The sequence below is a fragment of the Phyllobates terribilis genome, unplaced genomic scaffold (assembly GCF_046119375.1).
Source record: "Phyllobates terribilis strain yellow unplaced genomic scaffold, ASM4611937v1 Scaffold_3__8_contigs__length_932513732, whole genome shotgun sequence".
NCBI lineage: Eukaryota > Metazoa > Chordata > Amphibia > Anura > Dendrobatidae > Phyllobates > Phyllobates terribilis.
The window spans coordinates 754,945,734-754,970,043 of record NW_027362763.1 but is presented as its reverse complement, the minus strand read 5'-3'; the positions used below and the strand labels follow the sequence as shown (position 1 = coordinate 754,970,043).

Here is a 24,310-nt window from a genome sequence, read left to right as displayed (position 1 = left end):
TTATGACCTGCTGCTAACATACTGCATAGCCAGTCAACAACTTTTGCCAACGTTCTTGAGAAATCTTAGCCCATTTATCATGGGTAATTGCCTCCAACTCACTAAATTTCTTGGGTTTGTGTACTGCAACTGCCTACTTCCCATTCGAAGAATGATTTTCTATAGGGTTAGGTCAGGCCACTGTGATGGCCACTCCAGAAACTTTCAGGACTCCTTCTGGAATCAATCCTTGGTGGACTATAAGGAATGCCAATGATGTCCGAGCCTCAACTTCCTCACAGGAGACATGTTTTCTACTAAGTTTTCCTGATACTTAACTTACTCCATATTACCCTCCACATGCTGCAGATTTCTTTCCAGTGGAAAAGAAAGCAAAACAGACTGACAGCATCACCAAGCCACCACCATGTTTCACTGTGGGCATCACTGAGCCACCATCATGCTTCACTGTAGGTAGTGTGCTCCTTGCTTCCTTTTCTCCTACAGACATATCGTTGATCTATAGGCCTGAAAAGTTACATATTTTTTTCATCACTTCACAGAATAGAATTCCAAAACATGTGTGCCTTATTTATATTGTTTTGAGCATATTGAAGCCAACTTTCCTTACATGCTTCGAGTTCAAGCATGGAGACCTTCAAGCTTTATTATGCGCTTTACAGTGCAAACCTAAACCTCAGAGACCACCGCCACCAAATCTTGCTGCAGGTCTTTTGAAATCACTTGAGGGTGATTGACCTTCATGCATCTGGTGGTAGCCGGAGACAGCTTCCTCTTTCTGCCATGTTCACATTGTGTAGCCAGTTTTCCTTTAACTTTAAACTTAGAAACTATTCTACCAATTTTTTCTCTAGGAACATTCATTGCCTATCCTATCTTTTTCTATACTTTTCCTTGTTTGCACAAGGCAATGATCTCTTCTCTTAACATTTGGGACCACTTTCTTGACAACACAAGAATTCTAGTAAACTTTAGGCCATTGTCCATCAGAAATGGGCCAATATTCCTCAGAACTCTAACAGAAGCTGGTGTTTCACCAAACATCACATTTGCAGCAGGTTATAACAGCCAAATATGCCCTACTAAGAACTAAAATATATTTTTCCTCAATGGTTTGAATATTTCAAAGACAGCAGTGAAGTGGTCATTAAAAGTGGCATTTCATGTTGAATTTTGGAGAAACCACATTTTATATTAGTAGTGTTGAGCTATTTAAATTGTTCTTGCTTGTTTGGTTTACTGCAAACATCAGAAAGTTAGTAAATGTTTCTAATAAACCTAATTTGCAACGGGGGTCGAATAATTTTGATTTCTGTTGTATATGTCATATAATAAATTCAGTGTGCTGTGAAACGTTCAGTTTTCTTTCAAGTAACAGGGTTAATAGGGTTGATTTAATGCAAGCATGTAGAAAAAAATGAGATCTTAATCTACAATCTAATGGCCTAGTGGATTTATCCTCTCAAGTGTAATGGAGCATAAAGCACAAACCTTACATGATAACCTATACTTTACCTACGATCAAATATTTATTGTGAAGGTGAAAAAAGAACCATAATGATCCCTTTACTAAGCATTTATAGGTTCATAGACAGATAAGACTTGTGTATAGCTACAGGGTGATAAAGAAATGGAGCTATCATGTTCTCAGTAATGGAATTTTGCAGTAGATAGACTATCATGGGTATCCATCTCATTGCTGTATTAACTCCCAGCTGTTGTAGCTCCTGTGTACAGGCCACATCTACAATGCAGCCTGGTTACAAGAAAATTATTTAAAACAAAAAACATTTTTTTTCCTGTGAATGGAGAGTTTATTATCAAGAGTCTATTCTCAGTTAAGTTACTCTGTTTCTTTTGTTTATACTATTTAACCCCTTTCTGACATTTGAGGTAATAGTACGTCCTTGTGCCCTGGGCCTATTGGGCCAGGGAAGTACTATTATGCAGAATATGATCGCACCCGCACACAAGCGGTGCTGGGTGATCTCTGCCGGATGTCAGCTGATTGTCACAGCTGATACTCGGTACTATGTGCCAGGAGTAGTCCCGCACTGCTCCTGGCACATTAACCCCGGAAATGCTGTGATCGAAGTTGATCGCAGCATTCCACTGCCAAGGGGAGGTAAGCACTGCTTACTTACCTCTTCTCCGGCGTCCCGCGCTGTCTGTGCCGGGTCCTGGATGTTGTCATAGTGACCTGATGTAGTCATGATGACATCCGGGTCACCAGACAGCAGGAAGTTAGATAGACCATGCTCAGTGCACTGTCTAGCTAACTTGTGTGCGCAGGGCTGCAGCCTGCATAGCATAGAGATGCTGCTGCAGCTTTCTATGCTATGCAAGCGATCTGGGTGAAAAAAATTAAAGTCCCATAGTGGGACAAAGTGTAAAAGTTAAAAAAGTGCAAGAAAGTGGAAAAAAAAATTGCAAAAATATTTTAAAAAAATGAAAAAATTAATCCCGAAAAAATAAAAATATATTGCACACAAAAAAGAATCCCCCAATAATAAAAATATATTGAACCCATGAATAAATATTATTCTGGAAAAAAAAAAACTATTAAAGTACACATATTTGGTATCGCCGCGTCCGGATGACGCAAAAAAACGATGCTTTATCATCATACCGCCAAACAAAAAATGGAATAAAACATGATAAAATAAAAAAATTGTAAATAAAAATGGTATCGCTGAAAACGTCATCTTGTCCCGCAAAAAACAAGCTGCCATACAGCTCCATCAGCCGAAAAATAAAAAAGTTATAGGTGACTCAAAGAATAAAGCTGTTTTATCAATCTTAACACACGCAGAACGGCATAAAAAAGAAAAAAACAATTCCTGAATTGTTGGTTTTTGCTTATTCTGCCTCCCAAAAATCAGAATAGAAAGCAATCAAAAAATGTCACGTGCCTGAAAATAGTACCAATAAAAGCGTCAACTCGTCCCGCAAAAGGCAAGCCATCACATGACTCTGTTGGACAAAATTTGGAAAAATTATAGCTCTCAAAATATGGCGAAAAAAAATAGTCTTTGCAAAAAAAAGCGTCTTTTACTGTGTGACAGCTGTCAATCATAAAAACCCGATATGAATCTGGCATCGCTGTAATCACACCGACCCGAAGAATAAAGTCGTCTAATCACTTATACTGCATGAGTAAAGGCGTGAAAAATAAGCTCTAGGGTTAGGGTGGTGCTAGGTTAGATTTAGGGTTAGGGTTGTGCTAGGGTTAGGGTTAGGGTTGTGCTAGGGTTAGGGCTGGAATTTTTTCAAAAGTAAAGAAAAAAAATGATGATGATATGGTGACTAGTGTTGAGCACAAGTGCTCGCTACTTGAGTTTGCATTGGGTGCTCGAGTGACATGCTTGAGTCTCCGCCCTATATGCTTTGCGGGCAAAAAAAACTTGCGAGGATTGCCTGCCATGCACGAGCGATCCTCGCATGTTTTTTTTGGGTGTTTAACAACCGTGAAACATGCGGGGCGGGGACTTGAGCATGTCACTCGAGCGCCCACGATACTTGGTGCATACCTGAGTACCCAATGCAAACTCAAGTAGCGAGCACTTGTGCTCAAGACTAATGACAACTTATTCAATATGATGACCTAATGTTATCAATTTCTGTTTTGTACCTCTGGGTTCAAAATGTTCACTATACCCCTTGATAAAATCTTTGAGGGGTCTAGTTTCCAAAATACGGTTACTTGTGGGGGGTTTCCACTATTTAGGCACATCAGGGGCTCTCCAAACGTGACATGGCGTCCGCTCTCAATTCCAGCAAATTTTGCGTTCAAAATGTCACACAGTGCTCCTTCCCTTCTGAACTCTGCCGTGCACCCAAACAGTGTATCTTCCCCACATATGGGGTATCTGTGTACTCAGGAGAAATTGCACAAAAGTTTTTGGGGTCCATTTTCTCCTCTTACTGTTTTTGAATACAAACAATTTGAGGCTAAAACATCATTTTTGTGGAAAAAGTTTGATTTTTTTATTTTAACGGCTCCATGTTATAAACTTCTGTGAAGCACCAGGGGGTAAAAGAGGGAAGAGGGGGTTGGAAGCAATCTAACCTATTACTCAACCCATCACACACCAAAGCACAATTAGTAGCACAACAAGAAAAAAAACGGAATGTGTATAGACTGGGTGCATCAAATATATATCAACATGATTTTATTAAAGTAGACTAAACCAACATACAGGGTTTAAAAACAGTTAGAAAAAGCACACCGCTTATATATAGCAACAAACTACAATATAATATTGTTATGGTCAAACCTCCGCAAATATGTCACCAATAAATGCAATTTATAAGATGCCAATTCCATCCATGTTTTTCATCAATAATCAAAAATACATAATACTCACAGAAGCATAGAAGATATGCTGTAGGCACAATTAGCAAGAGAGTATAAAAGGAATAAAGGATTAGAAAGAGGCTATCATAGTAATAAAATCCAAGAGGTCACAAAACAGATTTAGTGACCATAGGTGCCACTGTACCAATGTACACAGGGAGGTAGGGAAAACCACAGCCCCACACGTATCGCCACTACCCAGTTGGCTTCATCAGGGAAGAGAGTAGTGGTTAGAAGGTCCATCCAGGCACATATTTATAGGTCAGAAATAATTATCATAACTCACCGTGGCTGTGGAAGACTGTCATCGGTGCGGCTGCCACACATGCGCGCAGGAGATAAGGTCAGGGATTCCCAACCGGGAAGAAGACATGAATGGATCCGGATCAATCCAGAAACCGTGCATTCATGAGCATGCATACAGTGTCCCAGTATGCGCATGTGCAGAGGGCACAGCTGCTTTCAGGGTGCTCACCATACACCTAGATAAGTTCCCTCAGGGGTCTAGTTTCCAAATTGGTGTCACTTGTGGGGGGTTTCCACTGTTTAGGCACATCAGGGGATCTTCAAACACAACATGCCGTCCGCTAATTATTCAAACAAATTTTGCATTCAAAAAGTCAAATAGCGCTCCTTCCCTTCCGAACCCTGCCGTGCGCCCAAATAGTAGTTTTCCCCCATATATGGGGTATTGGCATGCTCAGGAGAAATTGCACAACAAATTTCGGGGTCCATTTTTTCCTGTTACTCGTGCAAAAATAAAAAAATTGGGGTCTAAAGTAAAATTTTTGTGAAAAAAAAATGTTCATTTTTTTCTTCCACATTCCAAAAATTCCTGTGAAGCACCTGAAGGGTTATTAAACTTCTTGAATGTGGTTTTTAGCACCTTGAGGGGTGTAGTTTTTAGAATGTTGTCACTTTTGGGTATTTTCTGTCATAAAGGACCCTTAAAATCAAATGTGATGTGGTCCCTAAAAAAATGGTTTTGTAAATTTTATTGGAAAAATGAGAAATCGCTGGTCAACTTTTAACCCTTATAACTTCCTAACAAAAAAAAATTCTTGTTCCAAAATTGTGCTAATGTAAAGTAGACATGTGGGAAATTTTATTTATTAACTATTTTGTGTGACATATCTCTCTGATTTAAAGGCATGAAAATTCAAAGTTTGAAAATTGTGAAATTTTCACCAAATTTCCGATTTTTTCACAAATAAACGCAAGTCATATCGAAGAAATTTTACCACTATCATGAAGTACAATATGTCACAAAAAAAAAATCTCAGAATCAGGGGATCCATTGAAGCTTTTCAGAGTTATTACCACATAAAGTGACAGTGGTCAGAATTGTAAAAATTGGCCTGGTCATTAACATGCAAACCACCCTTGGGGGTAAAGGGATTAAGGATTATTATTATTATTTCTAAAAAAAATTGTGGTGCTGTTACTATTACTTTAGAATGGAGTAAAACAATACCATTTATTTTTATATAAATTTATATCTGAATAGTCTATACAATTCTAAAATGTATTTATTTTTAATCAGAGTTTATTGTTAGCTTTAAACATTCATATCAATTTTTAGCACAAGAAGTTACCAGAGCCTAAATATAACCATGCATTTTAGTCATCCAGAACAATTCCTTTATGTACAGTTATATGAAAAAGTTTGGGCACCCCTATTAATCTTAAACTTAATGTTTTATAAAAATTGGTGTTTTTTCAACAGCTATTTCAGTTTGATATATGTAATATCTGTTGGACACAGTAATGTTTTTGCCTTGAAATGAGGTTTATTGTACTAACATAAAAAGGGGCAATCTGCATTCAAACAAAATTTTACAGGTGCATAAGTATGGGCACCCTTATCATTTTCTTGTTTTAAATACTCCTACCTACTTTTTACTGACTTACTAAAGCACTTTTTTTGGTTTTGTAACCTCATTGAGCTTTTAAATTCAAAGCCAGGTGTATGCAATCATGAGGAAAGCTACTTAAAGTGGCCACTTGCAAGTTGTTCTCCTGTTTGAATCTCCTCTGAAGAGTGGCATCATGGGCTCCTCAAAACAACTGTCAAATGATCTGAAAACAAAGATTATTCAACATAGTTGTTCAGGGGAAGGATACAAAAAGCTGTCTCAGCGATTTAACCTGTCAGTTTCCACTGTGAGGAACATAGTAAGGAAATGGAAGAACACAGGGACAGTTCTTGTTAAGGCCAGAAGTGGCAGGCCAAGAAAAACATCAGAAAGGCAGAGAATAATGGTGAGATCAGTCAAGGACAATCCTCAGACCACCTCCAGAGAGCTGCAGCATCAACTTGCTGCAGATGGTGTCACTGTGCATCGGTCAACTATACAATGCACTTTGCACAAGGAGAAGCTGTATGGGAGAGTGATGCGAAAGAAGACGTTTCTGCAAGTACGCCACAAACAGAGTCGGCTGAGGTATGCAAAAGCACATTTGGAGAAGCCAATTTCTTTTTGGAAGAAAGTCCTGTGGACTGATGAAACCAAGATTGAGTTGTTTGGTCATACAAAAAGGCGTTATAAGAAAAACACTTGCTACCCACAGTAAAATTTGGTGGAGGTTCCATCATGCTTTAGGGCTGAGTGGCCAATGCCGACACCGGGAATCTTGTTAAAGTTGAGGGACGCATGGATTCCACTCAGTATCAGCAGATTCTTGACAATAATGTTCAAGAATCAGTGACAAAGTTGAAGTTACGCAGGGGATGGATCTTTCGGCAAGACAATGATCCAAAACACCGCTCCAAATCTACTCAGGCATTCATGCAGAGGAACAATTACAATGTTCTGGAATGGCCATCCCAGTCCCCAGACCTGAATATCATTGAACAGCTGTGGGATCATCAAACTTAACTGAACTGGAATTGTTTTGTAAAGAGGAATGGTCAAAAATACCTTCATCCAGGATCCAGGAAATCATTAAAAGCTACAGGAAGCGACTAGAGGCTGTTATTTTTGCAAAAAAGGAGGATCTACTAAATATTAATGTCACTTTTCTGGTGAGGTGCCCATACTTACACACCTGTCAAATTTTGTTTGAATGCAGATTGCACATTTTCTGTTAGTACAATAAACCTCATTTCAAGGCAGAAACATTACTGTGTCCAACAGCTATTACATATATCAAACTGAAATAGCTGTTGCAAAAACACCAATTTTTATAAAACAATAAGCTTAAGATTAATAGGGGTGCCCAAACTTTTTCATATAACTGTATAGATAAGTGCACTCTTAAACTTTCCTCAAACTTCCTCAATTTCTCGCAGTGCAAAATTCAGTCCATTATTTCAACATGTTTGAAAAATAGTTGACAAGCTGCAAATCACATCACAACCACTAAAGGGGGGTCACACAAAAACACGTTAGGCATAGACATCTCCCAGCGGAATATCATAAAATTATTTTTTCCAAAGCTGGTCAACTCATTCCACCTCATCTCAAGAAATATGGAGTAAATAATAAAAGCAAGGAATAAGATGTTTCCTGACCCCTCTGGTAGTAGACTATCTTCTGCAAGTACAAAAAAATCAGGTATACCAATACTAATTCAGCAAATTGAATCTTTGCAACAGGTAGAGTATATCATAGCATTGACTCTCTTAATTGGGAGATAGAGAAACCTACTTTGCTGAATTGAATTTATAAGACTTTTCTTACATGTTTGCCTAAAGTAGTTGTACATGATTACAGAAATATGACTGCCTTTAACATTTGGCTGATTTTACATGGAGGCTGATTGTGGTATTTTTCTTTAAAAATCTGAATTAAAATAGTGGTATGCTCCATCTCTTATGATACTATGGAGGCATTTACTACTAGAAACATGGAAAAATATGGTGTTTCATGGCAGCGCCATAAAGTGGTCATCTGACCACTCTAATTAGGACTTCCACTGACAGGCTTTGATAGCTATTCGACTATGAAGTCCCAGAGGAGCCCTAGCCTTCATCCTTTACAGGAATGTAGACTTATACAGGGGCCCTGGTTTGTGTCATTGGAGTAGCCACTGGCAGATAGCTCAGGCTGACAGGCTTGGTCAGAACCAGGAAGGTAGACTAGGGGTAAAATTGTGAATCAGAAGAATAATCAGCAAATGATCCAAGGTCAGAAAGAGAATCAAACAGAGAAAGCAGGAGCAGAACAGCAGGAGAAGACCTGAACTAGAATCTATAATATAATTGTCCAAGCGTCCCTCTGTCTGAAGCCTCTTTAGACTGCGCATGTGCGACGCGCAGTCTGGCTCCAGACAGAAAAATGCTTGGAGCCGTTACAGGTAAGAGGAGTGCATGGCGCCGGAGATCGCGGTATGCGTAGACATTGAATGCATACCGCGATCTCCAGCACCATACTTACCTGACCGGGAGGAGCGTTGCCGCGACGCCTCTCTTCTGGCCGGAGACCGGGGGCGGAGTGAAGGCATCGGAATCGGCGCATGCGCATAGCGCTATCCGGCGCCATTTTAGTGAAGTCACATTTACAGTGTGTCTTCAGCAAAATGGCGCCGGACAGCGCGGTGCTCTGGCGCAGCTCCTTCCCGGCCTCCGTCAGAACAGAACATAGCAGCGCTGGAGCACAGGGAAGAAAGATGAGAATAAGTGTTTATTTTTTTTGCTTATGTGCAGCGTGAAAGGGATGAGGGGTGCCACATATACCAGGATTGGTGGATGAGGGGGCCACACCAGGATTGAGGGATGAGGGGGCCACACATACCAGGATTGGAGGATGAGGGGGCCACACATACCAGGATTGGGGAATGAGGGGTACCATACATACCAGGATTGAGGGATGAGGGGTACCATACATACCAGGATAGGGGGGTGAGGGGACCATGCATACCAAGATTGGGGGTGAGGGGACCATGCATACCAGGATTGAGGGATGAGGGGTACCATACATACCAGGAGGGGGATGAGGGAGGCCATGCATACCAGGATTGGGGGATGAGGGGTGCTATGCATACCAGAATTGGGGATGAGGGGACCATGCATACCAGGATTGGGGGTGAGGGGACCATGCATACCAGGATTGGGGGTGAGTGTACCACGCATACCAGGATTGAGGGATGAGGGGTACCACACATACCAGGATTGGGGGATGAGGGGACCATCCATACCAGGATTGGGGGTGAGGGGACCATGCATACCAGTATTGGGGGTGAGTGTACCATGCATACCAGGATTGAGGGATGAGGGGTACCACAAATACCAGGATTGGGGGATGAGGGGTAATATGCATACCAGGATTGGGGGATGAGGGGTACCATGTATACCAGGATTGGGGAATGAGGAGTGCCATGCATACCTGGATAGGGATGAGGGGTGCCATACCTACCAGGATTGGGATGAGGGGTGCCATGTATATCAAATTTGGGATGAGGGGTGCCATGCATACCAGGATGAGAGATGGAGTGCCATGCATACCAGGATTGGGATGAGGGGTGCCATGTATGCCAGATTTGAAGTGAGGGGTGCCATGCATACCAGGATTGGGGATGGGGGGTGCCATGCATACCAGGATTGGGGGAAGAGAGGTGCCATGCATACCAGGATTGAGGGGTGTGGGGTACCATGCATACCAGGGGTGATGGGTACCATGCATACCAGGATTGGGGGATGAGGGGTACCATGCATACCAGGATAGGGATCTGGTGGGGCCATGCATACCAGGATTCAAATGAGGGGCCATGCATACCAGGATAAGGATGAGGGGTACCATATATACCAGGATATGAATGAGGGGTGCCATGCATACCAGGATTGAAGGTGAGGGGTGCCATGCATACCAGGATTGAGGGTGTGGGGTGCCATGCGTACCAGGATTGAGGGTGAGGGGTGCCATGCATATCAGGATTGGGGGTGAGGGGACCACATATACCAGGATTGGGGGATGAGGGGTGCTATGCATACCAGAATTGGGGATGAGGGGACCATGCATACCAGGATTGGGGGTGAGGGTACCATGCATATCAGGATTGGGGGATGAGGGGGCCACACATACCAGGATTGAGGGATGAGGGGTGCCACACATACCAGGATTGGGGGAAGGAGGGGACCATGCTTACCAGGATTGGGGATGAGGGGACCATGCATACCAGGATTGGGGGATGAAGGGACCATGCATACCAGGATTGGGGGATGAGGGGTACCATACATACCAGGATTGAGGGATGAGGGGTACCATACATACCAGGATTGGGGCGTGAGGGGACCATGCATACCAAGATTGGGGGTGAGGGGACCATGCATACCAGGATTGAGGGATGAGGGGTACCATACATGCCAGGATGGGGATGAGGGGGGCCATGCATACCAGGACTGGGGGTGAGGGCACCACACATACCAGGATTGGGGGATGAGGGGTGCTATGCATACCAGAATTGGGGATGAGGGGACCATGCATACCAGGATTGGGGGTGAGGGGACCATGCATACCAGGATTGGGGGTGAGTGTACCACGCATACAAGGATTGAGGGATGAGGGGTACCACACATACCAGGATTTGGGGATGAGGGGACCATGCATACCAGGATTGGGGGTGAGGGGACCATGCTTACCAGTATTGGGGTGAGTGTACCACGCATACCAGGATTGAGGGATGAGGAGTAGCACACATACCAGGATTGGGGGATGAGAGGTAATACGCCTACCTGGATTGGTGGATGAGGAGTGCCATGCATACCAGGATAGGGATGAGGGGGCCATACATACCAGGTTGGGGATGAGAAAGCCATGCATACCAGGATGAGAGATTGGGTACTATACATACCAGGATTCGGGGATGGGGGGTGCCATGCATACCAGGATTGGGGGATGAGGGGTGCCATACATACCAGGATTGGGATGAGGTGTGCCATGTATATCAAATTTGGGATGAGGGGTGCCATGCATATCAAGATGAGGGATGGGGTGCCATGCATACCAGGATTGGGATGAGGGGTGCCGTGTATATCAAATTTGGGATGAGGGGTGCCATGCATACCAGGATGAGGGATGGGGTGCCATGAATACCAGGATTGGGATGAGGGGTGCCATGTATACCAGATTTGAAATGAGGGGTGCCATGCATACCTGGATTGGGGATGGGGGGTGCCATGCATGCCAGGATGGGGGAAGAGGGGTGCCATACATACCAGGATTGATGGGTGTGGGGTACCATGCATACCAGGGGTGAGGGATACCATGCATACCAGGAGTAGGGGATGAGTGGTACCATGCATACCAGGATACGGATCTGCGGGGGCCATGCATACCAGGATTCGAATGAGGGGCCATGCATACCAGGATAAGGATGAGGGGTACCATATATACCAGGATATGAATGAGGCGTACCATGCATACCAGGATTGAAGGTGAGGGTGCCATGCGTACCAGGATTGAGGGTGTGGGGTGCCGTGCATAACAGGATTGAGGTTGAGGGGTGCCAAGCGTACCAGGATTGAGGGTGAGGGGTGCCATGTGTACCAGGATTGAGGGTGAGGAGTGCCATGCATAACAGGATTGAGGGTGAGCGGTGCCATGCATACCAGGATAGGGGGATGAGGAGTGCCATGCATACTAGGAATGGGATGAGGGGGCCATACATACCAGGATTGGGGATGAGAAAGCAATGCATACCAGGATGAGGGATTGTGTACCATACACACCAGGATTGGGGGATGGAGGGTGCCATGCATACCAGGATTGGGGTATGAGGGGTGCAATACATACCAGTATTGGGATTAGAGGTGCTATGTATATCAAATTTAGGATGAGGGCTGCCATGCATACCAGGATTGGGAAGATGGAAACCATGCATACCAGGGTTGGGGGATGAGGGGTACCATTCATACCAGGATTGGGGGATGAGGAGTGCCATGCATACCAGGATAGGGATGAGGGGGTCATACATACCAGGATTGGGGATGAGAAAGCCATGCATACCAGGATGAGGGATTGGGTACTATACATTCCAGGATTCGGGGATGGGGGGTGCCATGCATACCAGGATTGGGGGATGAGGGGTGCCATACATACCAGGATTGGGATGAGGGGTGCCATGTATATCAAATTTGGGATCAGGGGTGCCATGCATACCAGGATTGGGGGATGAGGAGTGCCATGCATACCAGGATAGGGATGAGGGTGCCATACATACCAGTATTGGGGATGAGAAAGCCATGCATACCAGGATGAGGGATTGGGTACCATACATCCCAGGATTGGGGGATGGGGGTGCCATGCATACCAGGATTGGGGGATGAGGGGTGCCATACATACCAGGATTGGGATGAGGGGTGCCATGTATATCAAATTTGGGATGAGGGTGCCATGCATACCAGGATGAGAGATGAGGTGCCATGCATACCAGGATTGGGAAGAGGGGTGCCATGTATACCAGGATTGGGGGATGAGGGGTGCCATAAATACCAGGATTGGGATGAGGGGTGCCATGTATATCAAATTTGGGATGAGGGGTGCCATGCATACCGGGATGAGAGATGGGGTGCCATCAATACCAGGATTGGGATGAGGGGTGCCATGTATACCAGATTTGAAATGAGGGGTGCCATGCATACCAGGATTGGGGATTGGGTGCCATGCATACCAGGATAGGGGATGAGGGGTGCCATGCATACCAGGATTTGGGGAAGAGGGGTGCCATGCATACCAGGATTGAGGGTGAGGGGTACCATGCATACCAGGATTGGGGGAAGAGGGGTGCCATGCATACCAGAATTGAGGGTGAGAGGTGCCATGCGCACCAGGATTGAGGGTGAGGTGTGCTATGTGTACCAGGATTGAGGGTGAGGGGTGCTATGCATACCAGGATAGGGATGAGGTGTGCCATTCATACCAGGATAGGGATGAGGGCAGCACAAAGCAGGATGGGGGAACAGGATTGGGGAGCACAAATACCAGGATGGGGGCAGCACATACCAGCATGGGAGACCATATACCAGTAAAAATGCTCGCCACCCGGGCGTAGAACGGGCTCAATAGCTAGTGAACTATAAGTGGCAACTGCCATCAGTAAACTGAGAGTTTAAGTCAGGTGTGGTCCTGTCCCATTGGCCAGTGCAGGGAGCTGATTACTCGAGCTGGCAGCACACGCACCCATACTGTCAGACTGGATGACCCACAGGTTTCAACCCCCCTAGTCTCTGTGGCTGGAGAGAGCCTGAGCCATCCAGAACTTCTTGTCCCAATGTGTCCTCCATCACCAATGCCACATACAAAAATAATACAGTGGTGCCTGGTGACAGAAGCAGGCATCACAGAAGTTGGTCCAGGAGATGTGACAGAGCAGGTCTTTGCCATAAAGTCCTAGAGATCCAGTATATGATTTTATTTCGAATGGCTTCCATAAAAAATCAATATGTACTAGCAATAATTATAGAAATCTTACGGTAAATGTAAGTGCATGCTGTAATTCCTTGTGTGAGAAAAAGCCTTATGTAAGTTTCCATTTGTATTTAGCCACAGCAATGCGGATGCTTCTGCTTTCCCTGAATTAATGCTTGCCTCAAACTAATATCCACTCATGATATTTAAAATCTGGGTCACATAGTTGTAGAGAGATACCATGAATTATTTATGTCTGATATTACTTTATCTATAGAGATTCATATCCAGGCAGGGTAACCATGGATACATCACTGAGATCCTTGGGGATGCATTCATTTACAGCGATTGTAACTCATAAGACGATCATGAATCAAATACAAACTGTCTTTCATTTTTTTAGAACGAGGGCTGTTAAATCTGAATAATCCATAGTCTAAATGACAATGCACAATACAATAAAGCCTTTGGAAAGTTTTTGACAAAAACCCTGGCAATGGCAGTTTTATCTAAAGAACCTAAGCTATTTTACTGGCACGTTCTACGCAACCTGGGTAGTAATTTATCACTGCATGCAAATGACTGACACAAATAAGCATAAAATTAATTATGACATATTGTAATTTCACTCCAGCATTTACAGAGATTTAAATGTAATATTCACTATCACTTCTCCATTTCTTTATCAAGAAGTATTGAATTTTTTTTCCCTTTTTGCTGACTTTACATACACACTCAGATTCATATATTTAGGGTTAGACATAACATATTGCGAGTTAAGTCGAATTCACCCATTGGTGAAAAATGGACCACACTTGGTCATTGACCAGAGATTTCTGCTCCATAGGCATAGCTCAGGTCAGGAGACCTGTCCATAGGGGTCAGGTATTGTGATCAGAGCGCAGGGCAAATTTCATGGCCGTGTGAATTTGACTTTAAAGAGAATCTGTTAGAAGGATATCACCCCCTCAAATCATTTAAATGTGTATCTAGTTCTTTCAAAACCAAGTCCAGCAACACCTTTACATGGCCAGTCCATTCCTTCGTTACTGAGAAATCAGAGTTTGAATTGTTATGCAAATAAGACTGAAGAGCTTTGGTAGATTTGAAGCCTCTGTCACTCCAGCTCAGTCAAGCAGGAGGAGGCAGTGCTGGGCAGGGAATAGAGCTGGAGTGACAGAGGCTTCAGATCTACAAAATAGTTTTTCATCCTTATTTGCATATCAATTCAAATGTGGATTACTTGGTAACAGAGAAACTGACTGGCCATAAAAGGTATTGCTAAAAGAGCTATATGCATATATAAATTGTTTAGGAGGTAAAATTCTACTGACAGATTCCCTTTTTTCCATCTCAAACATCTATGGAATATTGACTCCATGAATGCCTGATAGATGCAGGTACCACCTCTCAGACTCATGTCTACAATATCTCAAGAACAGGCTCATCTTGTGCCACCGGGACTGGGAGGTGAACGCACATGTTGGGCTTTCTGCATTCAGTCCCACACGAGTATCGAAAATAACAGAGCAAATAAGATCGGCTTTTTTCATATGTCAATCTTGAAATGTTTAATATACTTGCAGACTAGGGCTCCATAGGGTTTATTTACTTTATTTGTTTCCATGTATTCTTTGCATTTTGTATTCTCTAGATCAAAAAGAAATAGCACATGGCTTATAGATATCTAACTTGTCAATTTTCCTTAGACAACCATGAGCACAATAGCACCTAGGCTCTTATGCACATGTCAAGGCTTTGTGCTGGCATTCTGTAGAGTCCAGGGGAAACCAGGGGAGGAGTCCTGAGGAGATAATTTGCATATTCCCACTGCATTTTGGGATAAGTGAAGAGTCTCCGTGAGCTCAAAGAACACTGGATTTTGGCCGTTGGAGCTGAAAAGAGGACATTGGTAAACCAGGGGAGGAGTCCTGAGGAGATAATTTGCATGTTCCCACTGCATTTTGGGATAAGTGAAGCTTCTCCGCGAGCTCAAACAACACTGGATTTTGGCCTTTGGAGCTGAAAGGAGGACATCGGTAAACCAGGGGAGGAGTCCTGAGGAGATAATGTGCATATTCCCACTGCATTTTGGGATAAGTGAAGAGTCTCCGAGAGCTCAAAAAACACTGGATTTTGGCCGTTGGAGCTGAAAGGAGGACATCGGTAAACCAGGGGAGGAGTCCTGAGGAGACAATTTGCATATTCCCACTGCATTTTGGGATAAGTGAAGAGTCTCCACGAGCTCAAAGAACACTGGATTTTGGCCGTTGGAGCTGAAAGGAGGACATCGGTAAACCAGTTTGAGCACTGTCTGAATGCTTCGGACATGGATGCGGCGGCGCGCACATCATAGCCACTCACGTTCTCCTCCCTGTCTCCTTTCTTCTGATGCCGCTTGCTACACTGATACACCTGGAAGTGCAGTGGGTGGCGTCAGAAGAAAGGAGACAGAGAGGAGAACGTGTGCGGCAGCATTCAGACAGTGCTCGCTCAGGGAAATTACACCAACTTTCTGTACATCTTGAAGAATAATTTGGGATATTTACCCTCATTATAAGCAGTCCTGGAAGTTATAATGTCATTGTTAACCTTTTCTTAACTTTGAGCAAGATCATGAATAATGTGTGCACATAATAACTCTCAGCCATTTTTCTTTCAGAATGCAGAGGCGAGCTACGACTTCAGCAGCAATGATCCTTATCCCTATCCTCGATATACTGATGACTGGTTTAACAGGTAAAGGGACAGGGTTTTCCTACAAGAATGGCTATAAATGTAATTTCCAAGAACAGTACTTATGAAAATATTATTTAAATGGTCGTCCAACCTTAAATTATTTATTCAAAACTCACCTTACCGCAGCCTGCTGCTCCTCTTCTAATGTTGGTCCAGTCTCTGTACATCCTATTCTGCCTTATAAGCAATAATTGTCTGAAGTGGTCCTCTGCAGAAAGAGAAAACACAGAGACCACTGGAGTGTAGCAATCAGAGGAAAAGTATAATTGAAACAAAGTTTTGGCATACAAATACTGATGTAAAATACTGACCAAATACTCAGCTTGTGAATATGGCCTGAACCTATGAAACTGTATTTGATTATGTACATGCTTTATTGTATCTCCTAAATAAGCAAAACTGGTAACTTCGTAAAACATAAGGCTTTATTGTAAATTCGTTAAAAAAATCATCAATACAGAGGAAAATGGACGTTTATTGTCCTCTGTAATGATGTTTTTTTTTAATGGATTTACAATAAAGCCTTATGCTTTAAGTCACCAGTTTTGCTAATTTTGGAGATACTTACCTGCCTTAACCGACAAGTTTACTGGATTTCGGAACTTTTATAACTGCGGTAGTAGAAATATTGTTAAGGTGAGTGGAGAAAAAACTTTCCTTTTGATGTTTTATCGTAGTGGTATGAAAACAGATGTCACACTGATAGCACACGCATGTCACACAGAAGTAAAATATGGACACATGGATGGATCATGGATGAAAATTATAAAAAAAAATCGTCTTAGTTTTCTGTTTGAAACTCGGATCATTTTTCGTACGCTCATGTGTATGAACCCTAAAAGACATCCTAAAGGCCCCGTCACACTTAGCGACGCTGCAGCGATCCCGACAACGATACGACCTGTCAGGGATCGTTGCTGCGTCGCTATGTGGTCAAACAGGCAGGCTCACCAACAATCAGGGGAGCAGCGACATCGTGGAAAGAATCTTTCCACGATGTCCTGCTCCTGGTTACCAGCCTGCTGAAGTAGGAGCAGGCTGGTAACCATGATGAACAGCAGGTTACTAGGGGCACACGCGCACCTAGTAACCCGCTTAGTAACCCGCTGTTTATCATGGTTACCACTCTGCTATGGTGAACGGGAGGTTACCGCTCACCGTAGCAGAGTGGTAACCATGATAAACAGCGGGTTACTAAGTGCGCGTGCGCCCCTAGTAACCCGCTGTTTATCATGGTTACCTGCCTGATCGCTGGTCCCGCTGGTCACACACAGCGATGTGTGCTGACCAGCGGGAGGGCAACGACCAAAAAAAGGTCCAGGACATTCTGCAGCGATCAGCGACCTCACAGCTGGGGCCTGATCGCTGCAAAGTGTCACACATAGCGACATCGCTGGTGAGGTCGCTGTTGCATCACCAAAACCTTGACTCTGCAGCGATCTCGCTATGTGAGACGGGGGCTTTAGTTGCCCACCAAAGTAAATAATGGCTTACCAGTTGGAGCATGGTAGATATGGACCTAGATAACTCAAACAGCAGCTTTAGTAAGGTGTAGGTTCCATGTAGAGTTCATAAAAAAATCTGAAATTCACTCTTGCAAAATGCAGCTTTCCATTAAATCATGAACTTGGAAAACAACACAGAGCTTTGTACCATTAATGTCTGCTTGTTTTGGGTCCCCTTTGTTTTAATGCAGTATCTTGAAAACCAGTTCTGTTCTTTATTACAGCGGAATATCTACCTTACAACTTTAGAGCATGATCTTTTGTTCTAGTATTGCTGTTTCCATAGCAAAATAATTAACAGAATTTGTCTTATCAACCATGTATTCAGTTGAACTAGCAAAGCACAAAGGCAGAGGCGAGCCAAAAAGATATTTTCTGAAAAAGAATTGCCGAAAAGGTGTCCATATCACGGTGAAGTTATACATAGTTACAAAGTAGTTACATAAGATGAATAAAGACCTAGGTCCATCAAGTTCAAAATTCCTCCATCAATTGTACATTTTTTCACTAATTTAACTGTAATCCATAATGCTATGTGCATCGAGGAAATCATCCAGCCCTTTTTTGAACGCTATTATAGTGTCTGCCATTACTACCTCTTGTGGTCGGCATTCCACAGTGTGACTGCTCTAACTGGGAAGAACCCTTTCCTATTTAATCTCCTTTCTTCCACCCGTAATGAGTGCCCCCTCGTCCTTAGTACGATCTTTGGAAGTCATGTGCTAGGCCTTTGTACTGACCACACATATACTTATACATATAAATGAGATCTCCTCTGAGACGTCTTTTTTCTAAGCTAAACAAACCCAACTTTTCCAATCTCTCATCATATGAGAGGCCTTCCATCCCTTCTAATAATCTAGTTGCCGCCTTGGAACTGACTCTAACTTCTGAATACCCTTTTTAAAATGTGCAGCCCAATACTGGATCCCATATTCCAGATGTGGCCTCACCAGTGATTTATAATGGGGCAACAATTGGGATCACAGGATTTTATTTCCCTTTTTATACATTCCAGAATCTTGTTTGCTTTTGAGGCTGCTGCTTGACATTGAGTACTACTGCTCAGCTTACTTGTAACCAGAATACCCAAGTCCTTCTCCTGTTCTGTTGTCCCGAGTATACTCCCATTTAATGTATATTCAGCAATAAGATTACTCTGTCCTAGGTGCATTACTCTACATTTATCTACACTAAACCTTATCTGTTAAGTGTTTGCCCATTCAGACCTCGTATCCAGATCGTTTTGCAATATTGTAATGTCAAGGTCAGATTTTAATATCCTACATAGTTTGATGTCGTTAGCAACTTTGTATTTATTCTCCAAATTGAATTAATTCATAAATTCGCTGACACGTTTGATGCTATAATTTAAGACTTTGCGAGCTTTTGTCAATTTTTTGGTAAACGTTCAAGGGGTTATTTGGTTTGAAAACCACATTTTAAATATAATATTCAAGTTAATAGAGAGAAGAGTTTTGCATGATCATTTGTTAAGAGAGCAGCTACATGGAACATCTCCATCTCTGGAGGACAGGGGGCCATGGCACCAACCTGGGTGCAGAGCAGAATTTACTCAGCAAGTGGATAACAGCTATTTTACTAGTTCTGAGCATGTTACGGATTATTATTAGAGATTGTAAAACTTTATTAAGTGACTAATAACCTCAAAATATGGCAAGCCTGTTTTTTTATGTCCTTCAAAACTTGAGATATCCTAAAAGGCACAAAAGTGCTGCAAGGCTAGTCATCCTATCTTCTAGCCTGACAGATCTTCAGTGTGTAAATAATGGATCTGAACTTTTCAAGCCCAGTGAATCGATGGTATTGAGATTTAGGATGTTAAATTGTGTGTAAAATGTCCTGTTTACAAGGCCTGTTTATTGCAGGGTATGTAAAGGATTATTCTCATTATCATAATTTTCCAAAATCAATGAGGCGTCTCATATCACAGTTTCTATGTAAAAGTGGCTTATTTATTAGTTAATTACTTCACTTGCATGGACATATAGGTAATAAAATAAAGGTTAATATTTTCTGAAATTCTCAGCCTCCACTGCAGCTCATAAATTATCCTGGTTAGTGTAGTAATTGTTACACTAAGCAATTAGGCAAAACTAAGAAATATTAATTAATACCTTGCAGTATTTTAAATGAAATATTTTAGTTATTATCATTAGTAACAATATTTTCAACTTATAATTAATTCAAAATAAACACTTTAAAGCATTTTTCACTTTGTGCTGGGAGTCTTAGTGATTAAAGGGGTTTTCCACTTTTGGAAAATACCTGTCTCAGCTGCATTTTTAAAAAAAAAAAAAAATAAACTCTATTTTACTCACCCTCCCCAGGTCAAGTGCTGAGTTTCCGCGCTGCTTTGTCACATCGTCTGCATTGCAGTCAATAACTAAGCTCAGTGACTCTACCCAAGTTGATGGCACAAGTCGCTCAAAGCCGCTGAGCTCACTGATTGGCTGCAGCGCTGTCAATGTGATGTCAGCACTGCAGACAATAACAGATACCAGGAGTAGCGTTTAAGACTCATTGCTGGATCTGGGGATAGTGAATATAGAACAGTTTTTTTTTAAAAACAAGCTGCAGCCAAGGGACAGACATTTTCCAATATCAAGTATTCAGTGCCGCTATAGTGCCATCATAGGGGAAATCAAGCATTACACTGTTCTTCTAAAAAAAATAAAAGACTGGCCATTTAGTATACAGACTGGGAAGGTCCTCCACACCAAGAGATGATCTTAGTTTTCTTAACCCTGATAAGCCCTTTAAATAAATGTGTAAAGCTGTGTTTCCTGCCTGCAATTGTCATTACCACACTTTTGCTTGCATTGCATATTTTACACAGCTTGTATAACTTTTGCTTATGATTTCAAAACTTGCACTGTAAGGCAGTCTGTATAGCAGATCTACCCATGGATAATTGCTTATTGCTTAATCATTAGTTTGCCACAATTAGCTTGATGGGAAAAAAGGATGTAATATTGTAGCAGTCAAGCCATAATAAAAGTGTAAAAAAGTGAAATAATTTTTTTTTTGTTAGGAATTTATAAGGGTTAAAGGTTGACCAGCGATTTCTCATTTTTCTAACAAAATTTACAAAATCATTTTTATGACAGAAAATACCCAAAAGTGACACGTTTCTAAAATCTGCACCACATTCAAGAAGATTATTAACCCTTCAGGTGCTTCACAGGAATTTTTTGAATGTGGAAGAAAAAATAAACATTTTTCACAAAAATTTTACTTTAGACCCAATTTGTTTTATTTTTGCAAGGGTCCCAGGAAAAAAAGGACCCCAGAATTTCTTGTGCAATTTCTCCTGAACATGCCAATACCTCATATGTGGGGGAAAACCACTGTTTGGGTTACACAGCAGGACTCGGAAGGGATTGAGCATCGTTTGACTTTTTGAATGTAAAATTTGCTGGAATAATTAGCAAACACAATGTTGCATTTGGAGAGTCCCTGAAGTGCCTAAACAGTTGAAACCCCCCACAAGTGACACCATTTTGGAAACTAGATCACTTGGGGAACTTTTCTAGATGTGTGGTGAGCACCTTGAACCAACAGGTGCTTCACAGAAGTTTATAACATTGAGCCGTGAAACTAAAAATTTGACATATTTCCCACAAAAATTATTTTTAGCCCCTAATTTTGCATTTTCATAAGGGTATCAGGAGAAATTGCACTGTATAATTTGTTGTGAAATTTCTCAGGAGTATGAAGATACCCAATATGTTGAGGAAAATTACTGTTTGGGGGCACAGCAGGGCTTGGAAGGGATGAAGAGCCATTTAACTTTTTGAACGCAAATTTTGCTGAAATAATTAGCGGACGCCATGTTGCGTTTGGAGAGCCCCTGATGTGCCTAAACAGTAGAAACCCACCACAAGTGACACCATTTTGGAAACTAGATCACTTGGGGAACTTATCTAGATGTATGGTGAGCACTTTGAACCCTCAGGTGCTTCACAGAAGTTTATAACATTGAGCCGTGAAAATAAAAGTTTCACATTTTTCCCACAAAAATGCTCTTTTAGCACCATTTTTTTATTTTTACAAGAGTAACAGGAGAAAATAGAACCCAAAATTTGTTGTGCAGTTTCTCCGGAGTGTGCAGATATCCCATATATGGGGGAAAACCACTATTTGAGTGCACGGCAGAGCTCAGAAAAGCAGTGGTGGTTTGGAACGCAGACTTTGATGGAATGGTCTGCGGGTGTCATGTCGCGTTTGGAGAGCTCCTAATCTGCCTAAACAGTGGAAAATCCCCATAAGTGACCCGATTTTGAAAACTAGACCCCTCAAGGATTTTATCTAGATGTGTGGTGAGCACCTTGAACCCACAGGTGCTTCACAGAATTTCACAACGTTGATCTGTGAAAATGAAAAAAATATATTATTACAGAAAAATGTTGTTTCAGCCCCCAATTTTTTATTTTCATAAGGATAGCAATAGAAAATGGACATCAAAATTTGTTGGGCAATTTCTCCTGTGTACGTTGATGCCCCATATGTGGTCAAAAACTACTTTTGAGGCACAGTGCAAAGCTCAGAAGGGAACAAGTGCCCCTAAAGTGCCAGAACAGCAGAACTCCCCATAAGTGATCCCATTTTACAAACAACACCTCTCATTGAATTCATATAGGGGTGCAGTGAGCATGTTAACACCACATGTGCCTCACAGAATTTTACATCATTGGGTGGTGAAACAAGAATAATTAAATTTTTTCCACCAAAGTTCTGTTTTAGCCCCAGATTTTACATTTTCACACTGGGAAATGGGTAAAAATGGCACCAAAATGTGTCACACAAATAAATGCTGCTGAATGTAGAAATACACCATATGTGGCTGTGCAGTACTGCTTTGCCACACGGCGAGACTTGGGAGGGACGGAGCGCTATTTGCCTCCTGAAGCGCAAATTTTCCTAGAATAGTATAGTAGACTCCATATACAGAGACCCTAAGTGCTATAAAAGCAGAATCCCGCCTCAAGTGACCCCATTTTGGAAATTATACCCTTTGGAATTTATCTTCAGGTGTGGTGAGGATTTTAACTACATGGGTGTTTTCCAAAAATAACCAGCAGTGGATATTGCTGAGTGAAAGTTACAAACTGCTGTTGTAGTGACCAGTACGTTGTAGTTACCAGTACGTTGTGCGCAGCTTGTGCTTCTGGAGACATGCACCCGTAAATTAGGCGGGTTCTCATCGCTACAGAAATGCCAAACATGTAGACGCTAACTGTGTTTTAGGCACACTGTGGGGCTCAGAAGGGAGGGGGACTTTTTGATTTGGGAGCATGGAAATTGCTGAATTTCTTTTCGGGAGCAAAGGCCATTTTACTTTTCCAGAGCCTTTGTGCTACTAGTAACGTGGAAGCCCCTATATTTCCATTAACAGATGACAGACCTGAGTGGGGACTTGCTTTTTTTGTGGATTGAGTAGAAGCTTTTATTGTGATCCAAAATTATGTAAAATGTTCCCATTTAATCGGCGCTCTACGCTGAGCATTGATATCGGGGTTTCCATTTAAGTCTCCAAGTAACGTAATTCAGATGAAACCCCAAGGGATCCATTCACTATAATGAGGCAGCAAAGTTACTATGGACTCCGTCTGGCCACTGTTCAGATGTGTAGTTTTTTTCAGAGGTTCACAAAACTGTGGCCGACAGCAGTTTTATGCACGCCTAATAAAAAGACAGACATAGGCCAAACGGCATCCACAGTGCCTCCATCTGCCTCATTATAAGGAATCTTCTGCTGGGGGTTCTGTACCTGAATCACGTATTTGAGAGATTTACATGGAAACCCCAGTGTAAGCGCTCAGCGCAGAGCGCAGGATAAATATTGACCAAACCTCACTGCGATCTTTGGGAGGCAGAATGAACAAATCAGTAGCAGGTGAAGAATTGTTTTTGTTTATTTCTTACGCCTTTCCTCGTGCGGTATAAGTGATTAGACGACTTTATTCTTCGGGTCGGTGCGATTACAGCGATACCAGATTTATATCGGGCTTGTATGTTTGGCAGCTGTCACACACTTAAAATAGTTTTTTTTTATTAAAACTAGTTTTTGCAAAGCCATATTTTGAGAGATATAATTTTTCCATATTTCAGCCAATGTGTCATGTGGGGTCTTATTTTTTGCTGGACGGGTTGACATTTTTATTGGTACCATTTTTGAGCACATGACATTTTTTTGATCGCTTTCTATTCTGTTTTTTGGGAGGCAGAATTAACAAAAAACCAACAATGCAGGAATTGTTTTTTGGGGTTTATTTTTATGCCGTTCTGCATGTGGTAAAAGGCTGCTTTATTCTCCGGGTGAGTACGATTACAGCGGT

General features: G+C 42.3%; 1 protein-coding gene across 2 annotated transcripts in view; it reads left to right on the top strand.

The window, feature by feature from the left end:
- The window catches only part of PCSK2 (proprotein convertase subtilisin/kexin type 2), a 370,368-nt gene that overhangs the window by 244,957 nt on the left and 101,101 nt on the right, over positions 1 to 24,310 (top strand). For both annotated transcript variants that reach the window (XM_073672192.1, XM_073672191.1), the window contains one exon: positions 16,367 to 16,443. In XM_073672192.1, the coding sequence (XP_073528293.1) occupies positions 16,367 to 16,443 (77 nt within the window). The remainder of the gene's footprint in view (positions 1 to 16,366; positions 16,444 to 24,310) is intronic.